Source organism: Stegodyphus dumicola, chromosome 10 (assembly GCF_044657685.1).
Source record: "Stegodyphus dumicola isolate Sdum_Otavi_A_Nest chromosome 10, ASM4465768v1".
Classification (NCBI taxonomy): Eukaryota; Metazoa; Arthropoda; class Arachnida; order Araneae; family Eresidae; genus Stegodyphus; species Stegodyphus dumicola.
The window spans coordinates 162,054,929-162,081,144 of record NC_140777.1 but is presented as its reverse complement, the minus strand read 5'-3'; the positions used below and the strand labels follow the sequence as shown (position 1 = coordinate 162,081,144).

The following is a 26,216-nucleotide window of genomic DNA, read 5'->3' as shown; positions in this document are numbered from 1 at the left end:
ACAAAATTTATCCTGTGTAATATGTTGCTGTGTATATTTTAATATGTTTCTAAAGTGAAACATGACACTATCATTAAAATGCTTATACCATAGCTTTCCGTTTCATTATCAGACTAATATTACATCAGACTTTGCATCGTACTTCAATTTGCACATGTTTCATGGATAAAAGAACTAGGATATATTTCCTGTACTGTTTCTGAAGCCATTGCAATTCTTTCTTTTTTTAGTTCATTTTTATGGCTATTTAGTAACTCCTTGAGTAACTCCATTGTTAACTTCCAAATCCATGGCTTTGCCTTATCATAGATAACAAAATATCATAAATATCATAGATAACACAGTACCATAGATAGCAAAAAGTCGTCAGCATTAAAGCTGTCTACCTGCATTATAATCTGCCCAGAATTTTGGCTAGGCTGAATTTATAGTTCTATAAATCACTTGCTGTCTAGTTTTGTTAAGGGAACTTAACAATGGGAAACATAACAGTGATGTTTTGAAAGTCCCTAGGCATTAATTCTATCTCAGAGATCATTTTCAAAACACTTGAAAATCATTTGTTTCCAATTGAAATTAGTATAGCTCAAAATACCATTTATCACCTGAAATATTTCTTATCCAGATGGGAACTAATTTGTTTGCAATGAGAGGCACTCATAATCCAAGATTCTACAATATTTCCTTATTATGCTCATAAAATCTCAATTAACCTGGTGGAAGTCGCATCAAGAAAAGTTACTATAGTAGGCGCATGGGGTATCACCTATCCCAATATTTAAAATACGATAAAAATAATTTTATTTAGTTTTAAAGCTGCTTTTCTTGTTTTCGTGTGTTATAAATACGTGAATAATAATTGGGCTTCAAACAATTAATTTCCAAAATAATCTTAGAGTTAAAATTAAGATAAATGAAAATAATAACAAAATAAACATTATGCTTCCAAGTTTTATTGCATCTCTAATACACAATGCTTATTTTATTTTTTTACACTTTGAACGAAATACATTCATGTGTTCATCGCACAGAAAGTTTTCACATTTTAAACATCGCATTCACGTTCTTCTGTCCTTGGCTCGAGAGCATTCATCACATCTTTTATAATTAGTTCTTTCGAATTTCATATATTTGTCTGAATTATTTGTCGAAACTTGTGCTCTTGGTTTGCATGCAGTACGTTCGTTTCTCGGTAAAGTATTAATCTCCGATCTTCATTCAATACTTTTTTGTAAATTGTAATACTAAGTCCCTCAAAAACAGACCTTTGCTTCTGTTTCTGGTTGATGGATTAGCAGTTGAATGTAATATAACTGAAGCATTTATTGCAGCAACATTCAGTGCAGAAAAAAAAATTAACATTGGCCACTTCCTTATTATTCTGACAATTGAATAATTTACTGACATTTTGACATTTCACCCCCCATATCCACTGCTCCTTTAGTCATATAAAAACATATAATTTTGATGTTTTATTTTCTCCAGTAGTGTCATCTGTAGTATGATCATTATATAATGTTGAAAGCATAAGAACAGTTTTTTCTTTTTTAGGAACATAAGAAATTAATGTTTTATCTTTTTTGAAACCAAACAGTGCAGAAAATATTTCTATTTTCATCTTCAGTTTCTGAAACGCGATCTTCACCACTTTCAAATATTTTTAATAAATCTCACAGCCATTGCATCTCCAATTCATAGGGAGTCATTCTTTTTGCCATAATGAGCTTAGAAATCTTTAAGAATATAATGCCAAATACTTTAAAATCACTTGCAAGTAGAAATATTTACAGTTACCCTTTAGAAATAAATTTCTCAAATAAATATTCAGTCAGAAATTTAGAGAAGTTTGGATGAGAAATCCAGGAACTGAAAGAGATCGTGAAGTCTATTGTTAGTAAATCATGTGTTAATCAAGTCTCGGCATAGCTTTTCTATTCTAGTACCAACTACCATAGAAAAATTGCTTTGAACATGTACAAAATCCTGTATGATATTAAGATTTTTGGAAATTGATGAAAATTGTATATTGAACATTGAAGAACTTTGATTACTTTTGCCAATGATCATATGCTTATAAATACTAGTCATTTGCTATTTTGAAAGTATAACTGTGAATGACTCTATTCTGTACCTAATTATAAGCACTACTGTATCAGCGCCAGCTAGCAAGAAGAAGAAAAAGGTTAAGTTGCCGTGGAAGTCGCAAGCATCTTTTATTTAAGATTTTGGATTTTAAAAATTGGTAGAATTTTAAGTTTAAAAAAATGTTGTGAGTGTTTTTAAAATGAAAGTAAGTAACCTTGTCCATGTCATCGCGAGGAGTTATTTAGCACACTATGAATAATTATGAAATGTGAAAATTCAACCTTCGTTTTTTTTTTTATGTGCTACACAACGATGTGTACCAAAATGTAAACTGTTCTCAATAATTATATATAATATAAAATAATTACTAATTGAAAAAGAGTAATAACAAAAAAATTGCAGTTCTGAATATGCAATTAGGTTTAAAAGTAGGCAAAAAAAAGAGCAACTCTTTTTTGGGGGGGTGGCAAAGAGTTTATACAGTCAAAAGTCGTTAATCCGGACTCGTCGGGACTTCGGCGATTCCGGATTATAGATCATCAGTTTAAATCTGGTAAGATGGCATGCAGAAATTATAAAATTAAAAATATGAAACCATAATTTATGAAATAAAGAACAATTATGATCTAAGGGTATCAAAATTTACAAAAAAAAAGCTTAATATTTATTTGTTTACTTTATTAAACATTTCTTTCAATGTAAGTTGTTTGAGTTGCTTCGTTTTTTATGTGATAATACTTTCTCTTTAATTCTATAAACAGACATAATTTCTTGTTACAAAGTTCCGCTGTTCAAGTCCTATAATTGCTGTGTCGAGAATACCGACTAATTTGTCAGTCGAAATTTATTCGTTTTCAATAACCTCTGTGTCACTTTCTTCACTATCGGAAGCAAATTATAATGATGAGGAATTTGATTTAAATCATATCAAAGACGGAATACATCAAGATGAAATACTACATATAAGCCAAATAAAATGGAAACATCTGCCCTGAAGATAAGGATAGTGCTGACAGATCAACTTCCAATTCATTGCGCACGGCGGCATTGTAAACATCTGCCCTGAAGATAAGGATAGTTCTGACAGATCAACTTCCAATTCATTGTGTGTGGCGGTGTCCCCCCCCCCCAAGGTCATTTTTTGCAGCAATTCCACTTTTGTTTAATGGACTTCGAAACATACTTTCACTTTGTAGATCCTTTACATATTAGTAAATATATATCAGAAATTCTATTTGACATAATCAAAAGTTCAAGCTTACTTTTATAAAATTGCTCTAACAGTCTGCAAAAAATAATAAGCTGGATCCAATTCGAAGATTAAGGAACAACGCAATCTGCAATATTAATGGAATTAGATCATTTTAGCTTAGCTTATACCGTCTGTTATACATTAAACGAGCATGCGTAAACGTATTATGCGCATGCGCACACGCATATTCGCATCCGTAAAGGTCTTACGCGCATTCATCAACGCGACGCATGCACAGAAAGTTTGCAGCTTTGAAGTCTGGATTATAGATCATTCCAGATTATGGGTGTCCAAATTAACGACTTTTGACTGTATTACTTTTTAGTGAATTAAGAGTTAGTTGTGTTTAGTTTTGTGATTGTTTTGTTTTCAAAATGTTTAAAAGCATGAGAAAAGTTGCTTTGCTGCTGCAGAGTTAAGATAGGTAGTAACAGATAGAATGATGATTACAAATGAGATTAATATTACAAAGACTACAAGTAAAAAAAATTGAACCTGAATTTGCATCTAATCTCGTAGAGAGGGTAATTGAGGAATGGAAAGTAGAGACAATCTAGAAAAATGAACAATTAGATTTACAGATAGAACAAATTAAATTACAGAGAGCGAAAGCTGAATTAGAATTGTCATGCATGCAAACAGATCCAAAAACTGTGATTCAAAAAATTAGCAAATCCAGAGAATCATTACAATGTATTACTTTAACAATTCCGAGTCAGAATTCCAAGTCAACGAGAGGGGTGGGGTCTTTTTTTTTTTTTTTTTTTCTCTTTGGAAAGATCCTTTGTGTTGGCAGTGGTGATAAAGGCAAAGCATATTTTGCTTCCCTTAAATAAAGCTAAAACTAATCTAAATAAAATTTGTGCTTTATTCCGTAAATTAAAATAAAAGAGCTAACACTGTAGCCTTTACATTTAAAATCATTTGATTGAAAGCAAACTAGCATTATGCTAACTCATAATAACATAAGAGAACAAGACATTCGCCAATACCGGCACTCATATATATTATACTCGGCCAACCCGCCGATCTTGACATCATCGGCCAATCAGCGGCAACCACGTTAGCTTACCACCGATCGACCTCCGATCAAAATTTGCATGTGGAAAAATAAAGCCAACAAACGGCCCTCTTTTCCTCATGCAAAGACAAAAAAAAACAAAACTTGCACAGAAGTTCATAGTTCAATTCTATTATACGAAAACACTTATTGTCTTTAAACACTGAAAACATCTAAACAAAACTTTCTTAAATTAACAGCAGTCGCTGCTTTTGTAAATAAGTCGGCAGTATTTAATTTACTGGTGATAAATTCAAGGTCAAACACTCCATCATTTACTAGTCTTCTAGCAAAGTGATATTTTACGTCTATGTGCTTATTTCGGCAATTTTCTATTGGCGATCTAGAAAAATCAATGGCAGACTTGTTATCATAAAATAGTTTACACTCTCTTAAATTAAACTTTAAAATTTCATCTTGTAAGACATTTTTCGTCCACATTAATTCCTTCGCTGCTTCAGGTAAAGCGATATACTACGCTTCCATGGTGTATAAACTTATACATTTTTGTTTAACAGTTTTCCAAATTACCGGTACTTCATCTAAATATAATATAAATCCTCCCATGGACACGCGTTCATCTCTATTACTTGCATAATCAGCATCTGAATAACAATGTAAATTTATATGTTTAATTTTCGATAAGTTTAACTTATATAATTTAGTACTATTGAGATAACCAAGCAATTTCAACAATGCTTCCCAATGCCTAATTCCAGGATTCTCCTGAAATTGTGATAAGATATTCACTGCATATGTAATATCAGGCCTTGTCCTGTTAGCTACAAAAACTAAACATCCTAACAGATTTCTAAAGTGCAATGTATGCATTTCTGCAATTTCTGCACTTGTAGATGGACAATCTAATTTTGTAAGAATAGTGCCTTTAGCTATGGGAAATGAAGTTATTGGTATCTGGAAATGTTTAAATTTTTCAAAAATTTCTTCGATATATTTTTGCTGATGTATAAACACCCCATTCTCATTCTCTAAGAATTCAATTCCAAGTAACGTTTTAGTTTTGCCTAATACTTTAAGATCAAAACACTTACTCAGCTGTGAAATTACTTTATCTATACTATATTGATCTTTACTAAAAATCACAATATCATCTACATATAACAAGAGAATTACATTTGAACTCTTATAAACACAATTACACCATTGTATTTTCTTAAAATGTAGATTTTCTAAAGTACTTTCAAATTCACAAAACCATTCACGGCCGCTTTGATGTAGACCGTAAATGGCTTTGTGTAATAAACACACTTTATTTTCCTCTTCGATAAATCCCTCTGATTGGGTCATATATATTTTCTCATTTAGGTTTGCATATAAATATGCATTCTTTACATCTAACTGACAATTAGTCCATCCATATAAACATACCAGGATAGTGAAAAATATTCTTATGATTGAAAATTTTACTACAGGACTGTAAACGTCATCAAAATCTTCAGCTCTTTTCTGCCTGAATCCCTGTGCTACTAAACGTGCTTTGTATCTAACCACTTGATTCTTTTCATTTCTTTTTAGCGTATAGACCCATTTGTTTCCTATCATAGTTTTATTTTCTGGCTTTTCGACTAATTCCCAAACCTTTCTTTTCTTCATTGTGTCAATTTCTTCTTTCATTGCCTTATCCCATTCTTCGGCATTTACTGATTTTCGTGCTTCTTTAAAATTTTATGGGATAACAATTTCTACAGAATTTGCCTCTTCAGACACGCAGCTAGTCTCCTGTTTTACAAAATTAACTTTCCCCGAGTAGTCGTTTTTTCCACTAAAATCGAACTTATCTTTTTCAAATTTAATATTTCTTGCCTCACAATACTTTTCAATATCATTATAAGATCTAAAACGGGTGTCCGATCCCTCTACATAATAATATATGTCTGTACGTGTTCCATCTGGCCTTTTAACTGCTTTTCTTTGCCAGTTTAAGTCTAATACTTCTTTCGGAGTAGATTTGTCATCTGACAACTTTATTTCTTCTCTAGAAAATTGCTGTTCTTCATCTGATTTTGCTAATAGCTCAGATTACTCTAGTCTTTTAAATTTAGGTTTTGATTTCTGTTCCAGGATGCCATTTGCTGCATACAGTTTTTCATCGAACTTCACATTACGGGTTTCTATTAATCTGCGTTCTTTTGGCAGCCATATCCTATAACCCCTAGTTTCCTTCGCATATCCTACCATGATTCCTTCTTTGCACCTCATCTGTAATTTATTTCTAATCTGTTTTGGCACGCCAACATAGGCTTTAAAACCAAATATTTTAAAATAAACAACACTGGGTTTTCTATTTAGGAACATTTCATAAGGGGTTCTGTTGCTTTTATGACATACTCTGTTCCACATATGTATGAAACAGCCAAGAGCTTCTGCCCACCATTCTTTTCCCATTTTACCATCATTAAGCATAGCTTTAACTGCGTCTAGTGCCGTTCGGTTAAAACGTTCACACACACCGTTCTCTTCTGGGGTGTACGCGTTTGTGCGTTCGACATTAATTCCATTTTTGGCTAAGTACCCTTCGAATTGCCTGTTACAGAATTCCCCAGTGTTATCTGTGTGTATACTTATTAATTTTCTATTCGTCAGTCTTTCCATTTGCCTATGATAATTCTTAAAGTTGTAGAACGATTCATTTTATTTTTCATACAATACACTGTTACTAATCTACTATAGTCATCTACAATAGCAAGAAAATATTTACTCCCACACTTAGATGGAACTGGTAGTGGGCTACAAACGTCTAAATAAACCAACTGCAATGGTTTATCCGATCTCTTCGGAACAGGTTTAAAAGTTATTCTACTAGATTTAGCAATAATACACGATTCACACCTCTCTATTGGTTTTCCAATTTCTGGTAACCCTTGTGCTTAACGCTTTGATTCTTACTAGTTTTCTTAATATAATCAAAATTTACGTGGCTAAATCTCCGATGCCACAGCATTGCATCGTCTACTTTATTTAACTTTCCAATTTCTGTACCGTAACCAGCTTTCCTTTTACCTGTTGCATATCTAAATGGTTTTACATGATAAAGTCCGTCATATCGTTTAGCGTAGCATAATCTAACCCAATTATTAAAATATATCCACATCTTTCCTTTTGAAATCACAAAATGAGCACCTGCCTTTTCTAACCTTGCTCCCGATAGTAAATTTCTCCTTAGATTTGGATTATATAACACATTATCTAATTCAATCCAATTTATTCGATTGCCTACTTTTACTGGAAATTTGACGGTACCCTTTCCTAGTACTTTACTTTCAGAATTTCCTACAGCTAAAGACATACGTATATCATTTATTTCTTCAAAATTTGTCATTAAATTTCTATTATTACAGAAATGAGTTGTAGCTGCAGTATTAAATTTATCTGCGTTACCTCCTTTATCTGTAGTTGTTACATAATTTTCTACTAACAGTAATTCTTTATCTTTAAACTGTCCATTTTTATCGTCTATTGTAAACTTCTGATTTTTACTTACATTTTCTTTACATTGTGCCCAAATTTATGATATCTGAAACAAGGTCCTATTCTCATATTCCCCATCTTTTTCTTAGATTTAGTTTTATTTTCAACTTTATCTTTCCCTGCATTTGAATCAATAGTATTAAACACGCTTACCTTGCTGTCTTCTAAATCGGCGTTTACCTAGGGAAGTCGGCTTTCTTCCCTTACCAATTCTTCAGCAATTCTTTCCAGCGTAAAATCTTCGTCCTTCCACCTATAGATCAACTGCACAATGCTGGAGTATTCCTGTGGTATTCTCCTTTTTGCCTGGAATCCTTTAAAAAGATCTGCCAAGTTGTGACCAGCTTCAGCCAACTTCTTTGCAGCCATTTTTATCCTTGCGATGAATAATCCTATTTCTTCATTTGGTGTATATCTAATACTAAAAAATTCATCCAGTAACTGAATTATCCTTGCTCTTGTTTTGGGTTCGAATTGCTTCTGTAGAACTTCCCATGCTTCTTTACCATTTGAACATTCTTATATCAGCGACCTGAACTCAGTTTTAATTCCGTAATATAATGTAGAGAAGGCTCTGTTCTCTCTCAGTGTGAACTCCTGCTTTTCACGCCTTGTTGCACTTTTATCTAATACTTCTTCTTTGTCCTCTATGAAGCTCCAACAATTTCTATCCAGTAACAGCATTTTCATATCGACTTTCCATCGATCCCAGTTGTCATGGTTTAACAGCTCAAAACCTTCAGGTAGTAATGACATCTTCAATTAAGTGTGAGCACAACGACTTGAACAAACTTCTAAGACAGGTCAGTTTCTTTTTGTGGATAACGGCTCTCTTCACCTACATTCCTTCAATGCTGAGGTGAACTGGATGACTGATTAGCTGTTGGCGCTGGGTCCATAACCCTGTTGGCAGTGGTGATAAAGGCAAAGCATATTTTGCTTCCCTTAAATAAAGCTAAAACTAATCTAAATAAAATTCATGCTTTATTCCGTAAATTAAAATAAAAGAGCTAACACTGTAGCCTTTACATTTAAAATCATTTGATTGAAAGCAAACTAGCATTATGCTAACTCATAATAACACATAAGAGAACAAGACATTCGCCAATACCGGCGCTCGTATATGTTATACTCGGCCAACCTGCTGATCTTGACGTCAGCTACCAATCAGCGGCAACCACGTTAGCTTACCGCCGATCGACCTCCGATCAAAATTTGCATGTGGAAAACTAAAGCCAACACTTTGTAACAAAAAACATACCTGATAAATTTAAGGCAGAGATTCTTTTGAATTTGCTAGGTGAGAAAGCTTCAAACATAATTTCGGCTGGCCTATATTTGACGATGCACAGTTATTGTTTCATTTATGGGAACCTGAGTAAAGGGTGCCCATTTGATTATCGCTAAGTTGTTGTTTCATTTATGGTAACCTGATTAGTTGAATGTTATGAAAACCCTATCATGATGTAATTGGTTGCGTGAATTTGACTGATGGGAAAAGATTTGTAAGGGCTTTGTTTGTGTGTTGGATGTTGGTTAGGAAGTTGCTTATTTTGTGGTTTACACTATAAAACAGCTGAATGCAGTAAGATTAATTTGAAATTTCTATAGGATTTCAAACAAAGGGGGGGGAAGCATTAATTGACTGGTGTGTAAATGAAGGTTTACTTAATAGCAATTAGAAGTGTCCTGTTTGTACAAAGAAAATGCATATGGTCGAACGTAAAGATCGTTCAGATGGCTTTGAATGGGTTTGTCACAAGAAAGGTTCAAATGGTCACCTTATAAAGTGTTCCGTTAGAAAGGGAACTTGGTTTGAGGAAAGTTTTTGGATGCTGTTTAGGAATTTTGTGTGCCACAGACAGAAGACAGAGAAATTTCTAAATAAGGCTATTTCCTTTGTGTAGTGCATAGTGCTTTTTTATGTTATTTCATTGTTTGATTTGAAACACAGTTTATTGAGATTATATATTTTTTGTGCACAGTGTGTGCAATTCTGTGATTTTTTTTTTTAGTGAAAATAGGTTGATGTGTACATGGATACCGAGTTTGTGCATTTCTTTGACATGTTATTTTGGCTTTGTTTAGCGGTGATTTTTGGCGCGAAAATTGCTGCTAAACAAAGCTAAAATAACAAATCAAAGAATTGCATAAACTCTGTGTCCATGTACCGCCAAAACTCGCCAAGTTCGCCAAGGGAGCACTGTCAAATATAGTTTTAACCATAATTTTATACATAAGTGATAATGAGTTGAGTGATAATGATTAAGTAAAGAAAATTGTATTACAAGAATCCAAGCCAACGCCTCAGTTGTTGTTTTAGATAACTCAGAAAACTACTAAGCAAGCAAATGAAACCCATGTGCAATTTCCGTTGCATTTGATGACTAGCTTTAATTATTATTTAAAATTAAGAGAAGTGTTTACTTTTGAAAAACTAATGTAATTAATTTTATCGGTACTTATGTATTAACACCACTGCAGAAGTTGCACTGATGTGCCAATAAAGAGCAATCCTGTTGTTCGCAAGCAGTTATCTTTTGTATTCCTTTTTGCCTTGTTGTTTGCTGATTTTTTACACCATTTTTTAGTGCTACAAAAATGTGTCATTGGGATTTGCCAAACACAGAAGAAGATGCAATTTTATTTTTTTCAGGAGCGAAATATTTTACTAAAAAAAAATGTACCAATTCACATGATATGAAACTTTATTTTGGTAAACGTACGTTTTGGAAATGTAATTTAAGCCAGTGTGATCAGGAAGTGGGACTTAGAAAAAACAACTGGTCAGAAGGAACCAGAATTCCATTTTGTTCAATTCAATGTGAATTTGAGATTCATATACTGCTGGTGCGAGGAGTTGAAGTCGATTAAATTTTGTGAAAAGCAACTTGATTTATTGGATAAAACTGTTATAGATAAGAACAATTACATATATGAATTATGTGTCTTGGATATGGAGAATAAATTAAACAAGAAGGTAGTTGGACCTGATTGCATTGTGGAAATTGATGAAAGTTTGCTTACTAAGCGTAAAAATAATTGTGGTCGAGTATTACCCGAACAGTGGGTGTTTGGTGGTATATGTAGAGAAATGAAAGATTTGTTTGTTGTCACTGTTCCTAATAGAACTGGCTCTACCCTTCTTAATAAAATTATTGAAAACATTGCAGATGGTAGCGTGAATTTATTTTGACTGTTAGAGAAATATTACCAAACAAATAGAATAGAAAAAAAAAAGGATTTGTACATGCTAAAGTTAATCATAAATACAATTTTATTGATCCTGGTACAGGAGTTCATACACAAACAGTTGAGAGAATATGCGGTAGTGCTAAATGAAGGAACAAGAGATATAGGAGGACTGCGAGACATCATTTAGAATCTTATTTAGCAGAGTTCATATGGCGACAGCATCAGTTCGAAGAAATTACAGACTGTTTTGAATTTTTTGTTTAAAAACCCATCCCTTAAATAAATGTAGAAATTATATGGTATTGCCTGTTTCTGAAAGAGTAGAAGTAATAAAGAAAATAATTACTTCTTTAGTTGTTTGGGCCACTATTTGGTTAAATCTTGGTAATTCACAATTTTCTTGCCTTTATGTAAGAGAAATGGAGTAATCAAGCACCATCATGTTTCTTTTCATTATCTGAGAAGTTCAGAGTCACCGTGAATTTCATTCCCTGACTGTAAGAGAAATGGAATGTTTATTGCCACATGCCCCAGTATTTCAGACATCTATATCCTCTTCATGTAATCAAAACAATAATTCTATGCTGTTTTCGTAGATGATAAATCAGGCGAAAACCATTTTTCTGAGTATCGTAAATTGTTTATTGAAAGATGAAAGAGAGAATAAATACAGAGTGCAAGTGCTTTTAGATCAAGGAGGCATGAAAACTTATAGGAAGGCAGACTGTGTGAATAGCCTTAATTTAAAGAGAAAGAAAACTAATTTGACAGTATGTGGTATCGGAGCTACATTCGCAACAGTGCGACTGTTTGTTAGTGTGACTGTTTCTAACTCTGAGAGAAAATTTGAAAAAAAAATTAGATTTTTGGATTGCATCTAAAATTACAGATTCCATGCCATCAAAAATATTTAAGATTAATATACCAGAATTAAAATATATAAAATTCAAGGAAGAAAATCTACTGCCTCAAAAAGGGCATTAGGTAGAATAATTTTGGTGAAGACAAATGGGTCAAGACTTTTTAAAGTAAGAACTTAGTATGGAGTCTACAAATGACCTATTTCAAAAATCTGCATTTTACATATTGATAGGTAATCTCATATTAGTGTGTTATATGCAATTTAATGTTATTATATTGTATTTATTTTCCATTTCCATTTGAAATAACTGTATGATTTAATAATAGAATGTAACCATTGCAATGTGGGGCAGAATGTTCCGTGTCTGTTTATAAGTGATATTGTAGCAGCACCAGCTAGCAAGAAAAAGAAAAATTTAAGTTGCCATGGAAGTCGGGAGCGGCTTTTATTTAAGATTTCGGATTTTAAAAATTGGTAGAATTGCAAGTTCAAAAAATGTTATGTGTTTTTAAAATGAAATAAAATGAAAGTAAATAAAGTGCAAGTAAAAAAAAAAAAAATACAGTCCACTGAAATTTTTGTGACAGGTGTTTTTAATCATCAATAGAATCGTTAAATCAATTATAAACTGAGATAACTAAATTTTCAAACTGTGTGTACAATATATTGAAACTATATACATTGAGCAGCTTAAAACAAGAAGATTCAAGAAAGCAGACTTATTAAGTTTTAATTCAAAATATCATATTGGACAAGTGTGTCATTTTTTGTATAGAATATTTTTAACTTGTGAAGCCCATATGTGTAAGTTTGTCTCAAGTACAGTGAATTTCCAGTTAATGGGATAAATCCGGTGACAATAATCCACGGTTAACCCATATCATGGTTAATCCAACAGTAGTTAAAAACAAACATAGGAAAGATTAATAGCCCTTATTTTAATTAACAGAAAATCTTTCTGTATGCTTAAGTAGCTTTATTGAGAATAAGTTATTTGGTTTTGTAAATTAAATCGGCATTCAAAACAAAAACACAAGGAAGAATGTTTTTGCTTATTTTTGTATTTTGATAGAAATGGATGGGAAACATAAGACTGATGTCTGCACACTTAATTTATTTTTACTGGGTGATTCAACAATATTTTTCTATTCCAGATTATGTACAATTATATACTGTTATGGATAAAAACAATCCTTAAATACTGTGATATTATCCTCTATCACAGATGTTATGCATTTTCTGCTCCTTTCTCTTATTTCCATAGAGCTTTTGCTTCATTATGATGGTTTGTGATGGTAGTTTTTCCATCATTCTGCAATAAGCAAACTTTACATAATTTGCCTGCTATTAATCAGACTATGCTTTTAATTCAAGTATGAATACTGAAATAATTTTAATGTGTCCTTATACCAAATTTTTAATACTTTTAAAGCAGCTATCTGGCATTTAATTTTGTCATGCAATGTTGCCAAAATATTTTTCTTCTAAACTGTAGTTTATGGAGAAAAGATCAAATATAGGCGGGGAGAAGGTATTTTATGATTATCCACACCCTTGCTGAAAAGTCATGAAAAAGTATTCATGATTCAAAGCAGTATGTCGGCAAAATAATTATGTGGCAATCCTTGATGTTGCCAAAAGTATTTATGTGGTATTTCAGCTATACACAAAGTACTTATCTGTTTTGATCAGTATGCAAAGTTAAAGTTGTATGGAGCTGATTATGAACAATCTTTGATGTTTTTTTAAGCAAAAAAGTGTAAAAGTCAAGTGTTTTATTACTAATATTTTTTACTTTTTTAATTTTATTGTCTGATTGCTATTGTATGGAATTCTTATAAAAATTATAATTTATTCATGTGTTTACATTTTCCTTTATTTGTTGTACAGGTAAAGATTGTATCATGCCTGAAAGTTTAAAGAGGGTAGAAAAGCTTGCTGGCAAGTCACTTATCTTTTATAAAGTGGATCTATTAAACAAAAATGCATTAGAGCAAATATTTCAAAAGGTAATTTGGTTTGTTCTCGTGCAGATTTTAAGTTCATTTTTTATCTTTCATTATCTTTATCTGCCTGTGCATCTTTTATGTATGTATATGAAAAATTATATGGGTGAAAATTTTAGCCTTGGTTTTTTGATAAACCTCTCATTTCACACTAAGGAATGCTACTCAAAAATAAATTATTTGCATTCTGTTCATAACTATATATAGTAAATATTTTTTGTGTTAAAATTAGGCAAAACTCTTAAGTTTCATGAAAATTTCTGTGGGGCACGCAGCTTTATACCTTTTTCCCCATTTTCTTTTCCAACTTTTTTTTTTTTTTTAATAGCAAGTAGTAGACAGTATATACAACCAGTTCATATTATCAGGAGTTCAGATTATACATTGTGTATCTAATGGCATTTTAAATTAGTTCGAGATAGAGCATTTTGAATTACGAATTTCCTTAATTATGTCTGTTATTTACAGTAAAAGTTATTGCAGTACTTATGATTAGAAGATTTTTAATTGCAACTGGGAGAAGTAAAAAGATTACGGTTCTCAAAATGATTTCAGTTTGCTTTTCCAATGATTGATAGGACATACATTAATTTGGAAATAATGCAATTTAAAGAGATTTATTATGAGAAGTTACTATTTTTAAAGGAGGAACAACCACATGAAAATAGAGTTTTTAAGAGACTATTTCAAATTAAAAGTTTGTTTTATGTATTTTTAATCTTGCATATATTTGTATATATGTATATTCCTTCCATAATTTACAGTCACCAGCTGTGTCAGATGTTTTACTACTGATGTGCAACTTTCTTACTACAAAAATTTTTTGTGTGTATTTTATTTTTTTACTCTTATGTTTGAGGTAATTCTATTTTAATAACATTCATTTTTTTTCTAAAATACTTATATTTTCAAAAATAATTATATTTAAAAATTAAACATTAATATACATGTAAGCATAACAGATTTGAAACAACTAATCTACTAAAATGTAGCTTAACTGTAATAGTAATAATAATAATAATAATGTTCAGATTTATCAAAAAAATAAATGATGTGCTTATATAAGTATTATACAGTACAAAATCCGAAATCCAGACTCGTCGGGACTTCGGCAATTCCGGATTTGAGATTTTTCCGGATAATAGATCATCAATTTAAATCTGATAAGATGGCATGCAGAAATTATACAGTTAAAAATATGAAATCGTAATTTATAAATAAAGAACAATTATGATCTAAAGGGCATCAAAATTTAAAAAAAAAAAAAAAAAAAAAAAAAAAAAAACTTAATATTTATTTGTTTGCTTTATTAAACATTTCTTTCAATGTAAGTTGCTTCCATAAAAAATTCAAAAGTTCCTTTTTTCTTATGTCATATACAGTTGACTTTCCAATACCATACTCCTCGCATAATTTTGAGACGGATATGCCTTTATCCATTTTTTGCAGCAATTGCACTTTTTGTTTAAAGGACATCGAAACATGGTTTCACTTTGTAGATCCTTTGGCAGCTCCTGAACTGGAAACTCTTTTCTATATAGTTGAAAGTTCAAGCTTAATTTTTATAAAATTGCTGTAATAATTCTGCAAAATATAATAAGCTGGATCAAATTAGAAGATTAAGGAGCAGCGCAGTCTGCTGCATTAACTGAAATGCCTTAGAATCGGATAAGATAATTTTAGTCTAGCTTAATAGCGTCTGTTATACATTATTGGCTGTGTATCACAAGATTGGCGACGAAAGCCAAGTTGTTCTGCTAAATATTGTCTTGCTCCTATTGTGTACTGAATTAAGCCTGAATTGTATTAGTTATTTACTATACCTACATTTATTTCTTGCACATCCTTAAAACTAAAGGGCTGGTGCTAGATACCACCTGGTGCAGTCTCTAAATTCTGCTACAAAGAGCCCTCCTAATTTCTAAATTTTTGCCGTGCCTAAACTTTGGACCCCAGTGCTTTCCCCCTCCCCAATTATAAAAAACTTCTCATCCCTTAATTTTACCGCTCAGTGCTTCCCCAAATTCCAAAAATTGTGTCTTCCCTAAATTCTGCCGCCGCTTCTGGGTTTATTGTGAGTAACGTATCAGTTATTCTTAATTAAAATAGCACTAAATGTAATCTCTTGGCCTATGAGTTTCATTAACAAAATCTATTTTTAGCATATGAAAAGAAATTTTTGTTGAATTTTTCCTCGTCAACATTTCTTAGAGCATTTAAAAAATCTATAATCATCGCCAAGCGTAATGCTAGCAGAAAAGCTTGCCTTACTCTTGTTATTCAATTGCTAATATAAAAAAAGTGTAGACATCACTGCATGAGTTATTACTGAAGCTGTCATGTATTGATAAGCATGCGGTGTTAAAAGCAAAATATAATAAATAATGACTCGCCAGGTCGGCGTCAGGGATATAAAATATGTGAATGTTTCTGTTTGAGAAGTAATGCCAAGGAGACACTCTGCAGAGCCAAATTATTAATCTCACAAATTTATGCATACATGATTGTTTTTTCATAATGGTGTATTTTATTTAGCACCTAAGTGAAATTAAGATTCGGAATTTTTAAGTGGAAATCTCCACACGTTTTATTATGGAAGGAAAAATCAAATGTGCATGCTTAAAGCATACCAAAAAAAAAAAAGTTTGGGGCTTTGAGGTCCGGATTTTAGATTATTCCGGATTATGGACGCCCGGATTTCGGACTTTGTACTGTATTAAATCCTTTCTCTTCCATCTTTAAAATTTAATCATTCAGCAAATTTGCAATCCAAATTTTAGTGCTTTTATACGATTTTACTCCCACTTGCCACTGCTTGGATACGATTTTACTCGCACTAACATGTCTAAGTAATCTTTCAAATGATTTCTTTGTTTAAACTTTATTAAATTCATTGAACTGAAACCTCATTCATTGTCAACACTAGATGCCAAAAATGTTCCACTAATATCCATTAATTTTGAATGTTCAGAAAATTTTTCACTTTGTAACGTGAATAGTGGCATTCCATGAGTCATAATTTCAAAGTTGTTTGTTTCGTTTTCAGGAGTCACGTTGGGAGAGCATTAGAATTTCAAATCAAAACTTCACAGAAATAACATTTATTAACAATAAAATTAGATATAGTATATTACTTTCGCCTATAGCGGCCATGAAACATAATCAAGCATCAAAAAGGTATGACATGCGTCATTTTTCATGTTCAAGCGTCAAGTAGAATATTTTTCATCGGCACGCATCAAGAGCGCCACCTATCAACCGAAAAGACGGAACATACTCCGCCCCGATGAACATTGGTTCATTACAACATTATTATAAAGATCTTCAATTTTACATTTAAACAAGTTTCCCAAACGTTCAACAGTGTATCATATAAAATAACAATACATAATGACAAATTTAAATTGAATAACAACATTAAATTTAGCACAAATTTTTACAAATAAAGCATACTTACAATCTCTAGAAGGAAAACAAAATAATGAAACTGCTAAATTACCATAATCCACAATTGTGGTCCATTCTCTGAATCTGAAAAATAATTGAATTAATAATAATAATAAAGACACAAATTATGAATATGCAATTAAGGTTTTTTTTTTTTTTTTTTTTTTTTTTTTTTTTTTTTTTAAGAGTCTTATTCACTCAATGGTAAGCAGAAACGTTTATGTATAGGACACTTCATTTTGCCCAATAAAGTTTTTAGTTTCACAACACGAACTTTTTCATCAGCACCAGGATATAGTTCTAAGTCACCACTTTAATGGAGGCAAATTTTCGTCCTTTATTAAGACTAAGTCATTGAGGGCCAAATTTGGTTTATCCCTCAACCATTTGGTATGCCCTTTGTAATTGTGAAAGATAATCTCTAGACCAACGTTTCCAAAAGCTCTGGAAAATTTGCTGTGTCAATTTCCATCTTTCAGCAGGGGTTAGCTTATTATTTGTAAGATCAGGTTCAGGAATTGCTGTTAAGGTAGTCCCAATTAGGAAATGTCCAGGTGTTAAAGGATTAAAATCTTCAGGCTCAGATGAGATGTAAACTATTGGCCTGGAATTCAAACACGCCTCGATTTGTGTAATTAAGGTGTGAAATTCTTCGTATGTAAGAACCTGGGTCCCAATAGTCTGCTTTAAGCGAATCTTCATTTGTTTCACTCCAGCCACCCAAAGGCCTCCAAAGTGAGGGGCAGCAGGAGGATTGAAGATCCATTGAAAATTTTCATCGCTCAGGTAGTTTTGAAAGTGTAGCTATGTATCTTCTTAATTCTCGATCAGCCCCAACAAAGTTGGTTCCTCTATCTGAAAAGATTTTCTTTGGTTTTCCTCTGCACGACACAAATCTTTTCTGAGATGCTAAGAATGCTTCAGTTGTTAGATCACTGACTACTTCTAGGTGAATGGTCTTTGTGGTGAAGCATATGTAAAGGCAAACATAACATTTATATCTCGTTCCCCCTCTTCCTTTCCTAGCTTTGATTAAAAGGGGGCCTGCAAAATCCAGTCCTGTATTCGAGAATGTTCTATCCGGTAATACACGAGAAGCAGGTAGGTCGCCCATTATCTGACTGGATGTGCTTGTTCGATTTTTAAAACATTTTATACATTTCCAAATTTCTTACAATTTCTTGGCCATTAACGATCCAATATTTCTGTCGCAGAGCAGATAATGTTAATGTGGCTCCTCCGTGAAGGTTCACTTCGTGAAAGTGTTTGACTATCAATTCAGTAACTTGGTGACTTTTGGGAAAAATGATTGGATACTTTGTGTTTTCTGAAAGATTCGAGTTACAGAGTCTACCACCGACTCTTAGGATTTCTTCTCTATCAAGAAAAGGATTTAATTTCAGGATTTTACTGCTGAGATTTAATTTCTTCCCTGCTTTCAAAAGTCTAATTTCTTCTCTAAATTCGGAATTTTGTATGATTTTAAAAATCAAATTGCTTGCCTTATCCAATTCTTAAACTGTTAAAAAACCCTTGAGTTTTAAAGATGTAGGTTTAATATTGTGGCACAGTCTTAAACACCATGCAGTTACACGTTTCAGTTTTTTCCAGGATGAAAACCTGGATGTCAATTCAAATTCAACCTCTTGGCTAATAACAGAACATACAGTAGTTTGACGCTGTTCTACCTGTACCTCTTCCACCATAGGTTCGATCAAAGGATCAAAAGATGATGAAGGTAAATTTTTCTCTTTTAACCACACTGGTCCATTGAACCAAAGTTTATTTCCCACTAGATCAGAAGCTCTTAATCCACGTGAAACTATGTCTGCCGGATTGTCATTTCCTTTACAGTATTTCCATTGTGAATGTGATACAAGATCTTGTATTTCACGTACACGATTAGCAATAAAGGGTTTCCATTTATCAGCGGTATTCCTGATCCAGTGAAGAACAGTTTTAGAGTCACTAAAACAAAATACATTATCTTCTTGGATATTAAACAATTTCCTTAAATATTTAACTATTTTTGCGGCAATAATGGCTCCCATAAGTTCTAGACGAGGCAAGGTTAATTTTTTAAGTGGGGATACACGGCTCTTTGAAAGCACAAAAGACATACAGCAAGAATCAGGATCATGAAAATATGCAACAGCTCCATATCCTTTGAGGCTGGCGTCACAAAAGACAAAAAGCTCTATTTTATCAAAATTTATGCATTTATCATTTAACATATATTATCTAGGAATACACAAGTTGAGAATAACTTCAATTTCAAAGTACCAAGTTTTAAATTTTTCACTCAAATAGCTGGGCAAAACTGTGTCCCAATCAATACCCAATTCCCATAACTCTTGTAATAAGAATTTTATTCTGATAACAAAAGGTGCAATGAAGCCAACTGGGTAATAAATTTTTGCTACAATCTGTAATACCTTTCGCTTTGTAACGTGTTTCCAATCAACTGGTTGTAAAAGTTCTTGTACATCTAATTTCAATGTGTCCTCATCCAAATCCCAAATTATTCCCAGCACCTTTAACGTTTTCTTATCCAAACTATCTTCCTTATTTAAACCAATATCTTGCCAATGATGTTTTAAAGATACGGAATATGATTCAAATTTTCTTAAGTTCATACCAGCGTCTTGAAGAATTTTAACTGCATCAGTTGATAATGAGAAAATGGAGTCTGCTCCATGGATAAGGTCATCAACATATAAGGACTTATTTAACATGTCAACAGCTTTGCTATATTTCTTTTCGTAACCCTTAATATGATGTTTGATAGTGGCGGACAAAATAAACGGACTTGTTGTCATCCCAAATGGCACTCAGCACACTCGAAAAACCTTAACGCCTAAACTATTGTCACTATCGTCATAAGAATGATCAAACCACAAGAACCTTAAAAAATTTCTATCTTCACTATCAATCTGAATTTGGTGAAAAGCCTTCTCTATGTCTGCACAAAATGCAACTTTATGTACGTGAAATTTTAAAATTATATCCAACAGGTTAGGATTTAAATTAGGGCCTGATATCAAACATTCATTTAACGATTTAGCTCCTTCAGACCTAGAGGAGGCATCATACACTATTCTTATTCTTGTTACTTTTCCTTCACGTATAACAGGCCTATAAGGCATATAATAACAGTTAGGTTCATTTTCAACAAACTTAACATTGTTCAACAATCCCCTGTTCTCTAATTATATTATCATATTCATTATATTGGAAATCATTTCCCTTTAATTTATGCTTTAGTACTAGAAATCGTTGTTTAGCAATGAAGAAATTATCATCGAGTTGTGATTTATTGTCCTTCCAAAAGAGTTTTGTTTTGTACCTGCAGTTATTAAATTTCAGACTGTCGTTAAAATGCTTAATAGTGTCCAAATCAGTTTCCGAAAATATTTTGTTTTCATTTTCAATTTCTATCGAATCCAATTTCCAAAATGACTGCAAGTCAAATGTATTTCCTTCAGCGGTAGAAAAAACAACACATTAATTCGAGTATTATTATTTTTTACTTTACCCATCACTGTGTATCGAAATATCGTTGGTACTATAAACAAACCATCATTTATCATTGAATTACTTCCTGTTTGTATAAACCAGAAATGCTCAGCGCCAAGCGATATTTATGGTCTCATTAACGGGACTTGTATCCAAAAGTTCCAAACCCTCTTTAGTCATAAATTCTGTAATGTTTTGACATGTAGATGGTGCCTGGAATTCTATTGGTGATATTAATTCTATCCCTATAGCTTCCACAACAAGGCAACGGTCACCATTTTTATTTTTTATTTTTAGACTATATACATCAAATTCTTGTGCGTCCAAACGAATAAATTGTTAGAGATTCTTTTCTAATGACTTGCAATTCTAAATCGCGCGTTAACTTGTGATGAAGTTTCGTTCACTACCTGAATCAATTAATAATCTTACGGTTCTCGATTTATTTTTGCTTTGAGCAATAACAGAACATGTCTGTAAAAGCACACTATTTTGAGGTTTTAGAGTATTACAGTGGGAAGTAGATACTAAATTTTTATTTTGTGTATCTGCGGATTTAACATCTTCCATTTCTTTTGATTTCAAACGGCAGAAAAGTTTATTATGATCTTTCTCGTTACAATTTTCGCATGGTTGTATTTTTGACCGACAATTCGATGACAAATGTGATTTTAGAAGGCATCTGTAACGACCTTCCCGTTTTAATCTGCTTCGTTTTTGTTCGTTGGAAAATTTCAAACATCCGGCAGATGTACGTTCGTTTGATTTGCAGAATATGCAAAACATTTTTACCAATGTGTTAAAAGCAGAAGCTTGTGATTTGACTTTATAATTTTTGAACCCTTATTTAGGATTAACCCCTGTGTATTTATTACCTTTTGAGCTATTAATCAACATACTTGCTTCTCAGCATTCAGTTTCGATTTTAATGAACTCTATTAATTCACTTACTTCTATATTTTGGTTAGATGCTCTTTTCCTATGGAATTCAAGAGCTAAATCTTCAGGTAACAATTTAAGAATTATTGGGATCAATAACTGTCCGTATGAACCGCTAGTAACATCTAAACTACTTAAATTTCTAATATTTCAAATATGTAAACTTATCTATTTTAGATAAACTTGGATTAGAATGAATAGCATTATCATACGAATTAAAGAATTCGAGCCATTTACTGGGATTACCAGCAAATTTTTCAATATTTAATTTAGGTAACTTTACTGAAGCACTACTTCTAACAACATTGTTACCATTCAGAGTACTACTAATACCATTACTAGTTGTAAGTATAATTCTTTCAACAACTTCATTACTGTTAATTTTCTTTACATTACTAACAATCTTAGCTTTAAACGTTATAATTTTTTCATCATACTCTTCACATGCAACTAGTTTGTTATCATATTCTTTTTCATCAATTATGAGAGCATCGATCTTTGAGTCAACACTTTTAAGTTTCTCATGGTATTCAATTAACAATTCATATGATGAATTTAGATCTTCTAGATGTTCTTTACTTAATTCTTCCGATAATAATTTCTCAAGTTTATTTAGAAGTGTAGTAACTTTACTATGTACAATAGCACGTTTCTTTTTCTCTTTTGCTAAATCATCCATTATGTTTCATTTTCAAAGATTGATACTAAGAACAAATAAATCAAAATTCTTACCTTTCAAAAGGTAATTTCCCTTTTCACGGGTTTCAGACACCAACAATGAATGGTGTCGTTCCATGAGTCATAATTTCAAAGTTGTTTGTTTCGTTTTCAGGAGTCATGCTGGGAGAGCATTAGAATTTCAAATCAAAACTTCAAGATTTCACAGAACACAGAAATAACATTTATTAACGATAAACTTAAAGATATAGTATATTACTTCTGCCCATACCAGCCATGAAACGTAATCAAACATCAAAAAGGTATAACATGCGTCAAGTAGAATATTTTTCATCGGCGCGCATCAAGAGCGCCACCTATCAACCGAAAAGACGGAACATAATGGAAAACATTACCATATCTGAAAACTGTAGTCAATTTATATTTAATTTTTTTCACATATGGCAAACTTAGTCATATTGTTGTACTCCTAGAAATTGTTGGCATCAGCACCATTTTCTATAGTTGTTTGGTGCAACGCAAGCACACATATTAACTACCAGCTACAGTACAAAGTCCGTAATCCGGACTCGTTGGGACTTTGGTGATTCCAGATTAAGGGTTTTCCCGGATTATAGATCATTAATTTAAATCTGGTAAGATGGCATGCAGAAATTATACAATTAAAAATATGAAACCGTAATTTATGAAATAAAGAGCAATTATGATCTAAAGGGTATCAAAATTTACAAAAAAAAAACTTAATATTTATTTTTTTACTTTATTAAACATTTCTTTCAATGTAAGTTGTTTCGTTTTTTTTTTTTTTTGCTAAACGCGCATGCGTAAAGCATACAAAAAAAAGTTTGTGGCTTTGAGGTCCGGATTATAGATCATTCCGGATAATAGACATTTGCATTACAGACTTTGTACTGTAATATATAATGAATATAATATTGTATTTAATATGATATATTTTAAAGGTAATGTAAAAATGTAATTGTTATTAAAATTTGTTTGATTAGTGTTTTGTTTGTGAGCTTGTTAATTTTCTTTGTGCACTAATTTTTCTAAAGGGTTGTGCATGCACATGGCTTAAAAAGAACACTGGTCACCAGAATAAACTTTGCCTTTCTTGCATTAAAAATATGCTTTTAAATTTCTTTAAAACCATTATTCTAAATGTTGCATTTTTTTCAAAATAACGCATTTTGATTTTTCTTGCTAGATTTCATGTTGACAGATATATTATTAGGAAATTAAGAATCTGTATGTATGTATATTCCTCACATTGTGGGATAATAGCAGCACTAAAGCCATCAAATTTAAAATTTAAAATTTATTTTTTATTTATTCCATAGTTGTGCAAATTTGATGAATTTTACTTAATAAATTCAAGGATTTAAAAACAATGTGTTGCCACTTTGCAAAGCATAAGATGTTTTTTAAATTTTGTGAGAAATGTTGTTGTCATTCTGCCAAGCATAATGTTTCAGATTTAGACAGAAAATTTGTGATTTAAAAGGAATGTGTTGCCACTTGGTAAAGCATAATCTATTTGATTAAATTTATTGAATTAACTCAGCCAAACAAAAATGTTGCTATTGCCTGAAAAAACGTATTTTTATTTTCCATGTGCCATTTTGGTTTCCCATTGCTATTCTTCCATGTACCATTGCTATATGGCAGAACATAAGTTATTTAATTTTTCTTTCAACTTTAATCTGTCAGTTATTGAAAGCACTACATACTGTTCTTCATGTCTTATTATTAATTATTTCTTAGCTGTACCTCATGAAATAAGTCTAACTGGGCTAATTAAAACTATTATATGCATAATTTTAATCATAACTATTTTAGGCAACAGTAATTTTAAAAGGAAATTCTTTGGAAAGATTAAGTAACAGAGCAGTTCTTAAACTATAGACGAAAAACCCTATGTGATTCATGAATTAATAATCAAGGCTTGCATGAGATTTTCAAATTAAATTTTGGTATTTAATTTCAGTAAAAAAAAATTAAGTTGTATTAATTATCGCTTATAATGGTCTCTGGTTAAAAGTATCAACTATATATACAAAACAAAATTTAATAAATAATTGTATATAGGCCTTTTTCTACACTAATTTGTTTACTTTAAAAACTCCAGTTTTTAAGAATCAAGTTAGATAAAACTTTATTATCTTTATTTTACTACAAAACAAGCTCCTTAATCCTAAGAAAGCGGCATTTCTATTTTGAAATGAATAAAAGTGTTAATTGATTGCTAGGAAATATCAGGTTTTAATGTAAGTTTCTAGCCACTACAAATATCGTCTGTGCAAACAGTTCCCGTTGGCGTATTTAATCATATTTTGTCAAACAGTTTTCGGCATTTGAAAGAAAGAGACTTGCTTTAGATTATTGTGTTGTGAAATTATTAAAAAAATATTGTTATCATTAAGTGCAAGGTGTCTGAAATGGAACTATCATGCTGCCAGATTAGAACTATCATTTACTTCCAATTCTATTGCAAAATGTCAGCTACAGAATGTTACCAAATCATGTGTACAGCTTTAGGCACTAATCTTGTATCATATGACACTGTGAAGGTTTGGTACTGAAAATTCAAAAACAAGGATTCAAGAAACAGAGTCCTCTGGCCGTCTTGCTGACATTGATGAGACCCGCCTGTAAAAACTTGTGGAAAAAGATCAATATGCAACCACTTGAGAGCTTTCTAAGGAGTTAGACGTTAGTGTCATGTCCAATAGTTGTGCTATGCATCACATAAACTTGACATATAAGTTCAATCGCTGGGTACCGCTTGAGCTGACTCAAATAAGGGCAGATGTGTTCGAACCTGCACTAGTCTGTTCGAATATCTGGACCAGATCATGACTTGTGATGAAAAGTGGATTTACTTCAACAACACAGGCCAATAAGGGGCCTGTGTCCTGTGAACCCTTCGGCAGTGTCACAAAGTACAATTTGATGAATAAAAATATCATGCCTTGTATCTGGTGAGATTGCTGGATATTTTTCTCTAAGAGTATCTGGATCAAGATAGCTAAGGTGGTCTGCACCACCCATGGTACCATCTAAGTGACTTTATGTACAACGACAACAGAGCATAACAATATTTGTAATTTTATATAATAAATTATAATTTAATGCAAAAATACTATTTAATTTGTAAAAATTAAAGCAATAGTTACAAATATGAATTTAGTAAGCAGTTTCTAATTATGGAAGTTGATAGTTAAAGTTGTGAAAATATGAACATCATATGATATGGTTGTTAACTTTTTGTGTTGATTTGCTTCACTTTCTCAAAATTTGCCTCAGTGGGTACTAAAATTTTCTTATATGATAGTGCTTAGTCATTTTACTATAGGTAGACACAACTTATGCAAATTTAGCTTTCAGATGTCATTTTGATATTTAAGAATTGTATTTTACACCCTATATATTATGTCTATACGTTAGCATTGTTTTATTCAAAAATTTCCATCCTATGTATCTACAATTATTTTTCATGTCATCATGTATCTGTTTTGAGCACTTTTGAACAATTAAATTACATATATTTTATTCAAAGAAAGGTAATGATAATTTTATGTCTATTCAACAGCAACAGTTTATTATTGACTTTGAAAAGAGAAAATTTATAAAACTCTTTCTCCCTGTATCCATAAAGCAAGGCTGCATTATTAGCATCAAAAGAGA

General features: G+C 31.9%; 1 protein-coding gene across 2 annotated transcripts in view; it reads left to right on the top strand.

The window, feature by feature from the left end:
* The window catches only part of Gale (UDP-galactose 4'-epimerase), a 66,980-nt gene that overhangs the window by 12,796 nt on the left and 27,968 nt on the right, over positions 1-26,216 (top strand). For both annotated transcript variants that reach the window (XM_035374134.2, XM_035374133.2), the window contains exon 3: positions 13,834-13,952. In XM_035374134.2, the coding sequence (XP_035230025.1) occupies positions 13,834-13,952 (119 nt within the window). The remainder of the gene's footprint in view (positions 1-13,833; positions 13,953-26,216) is intronic.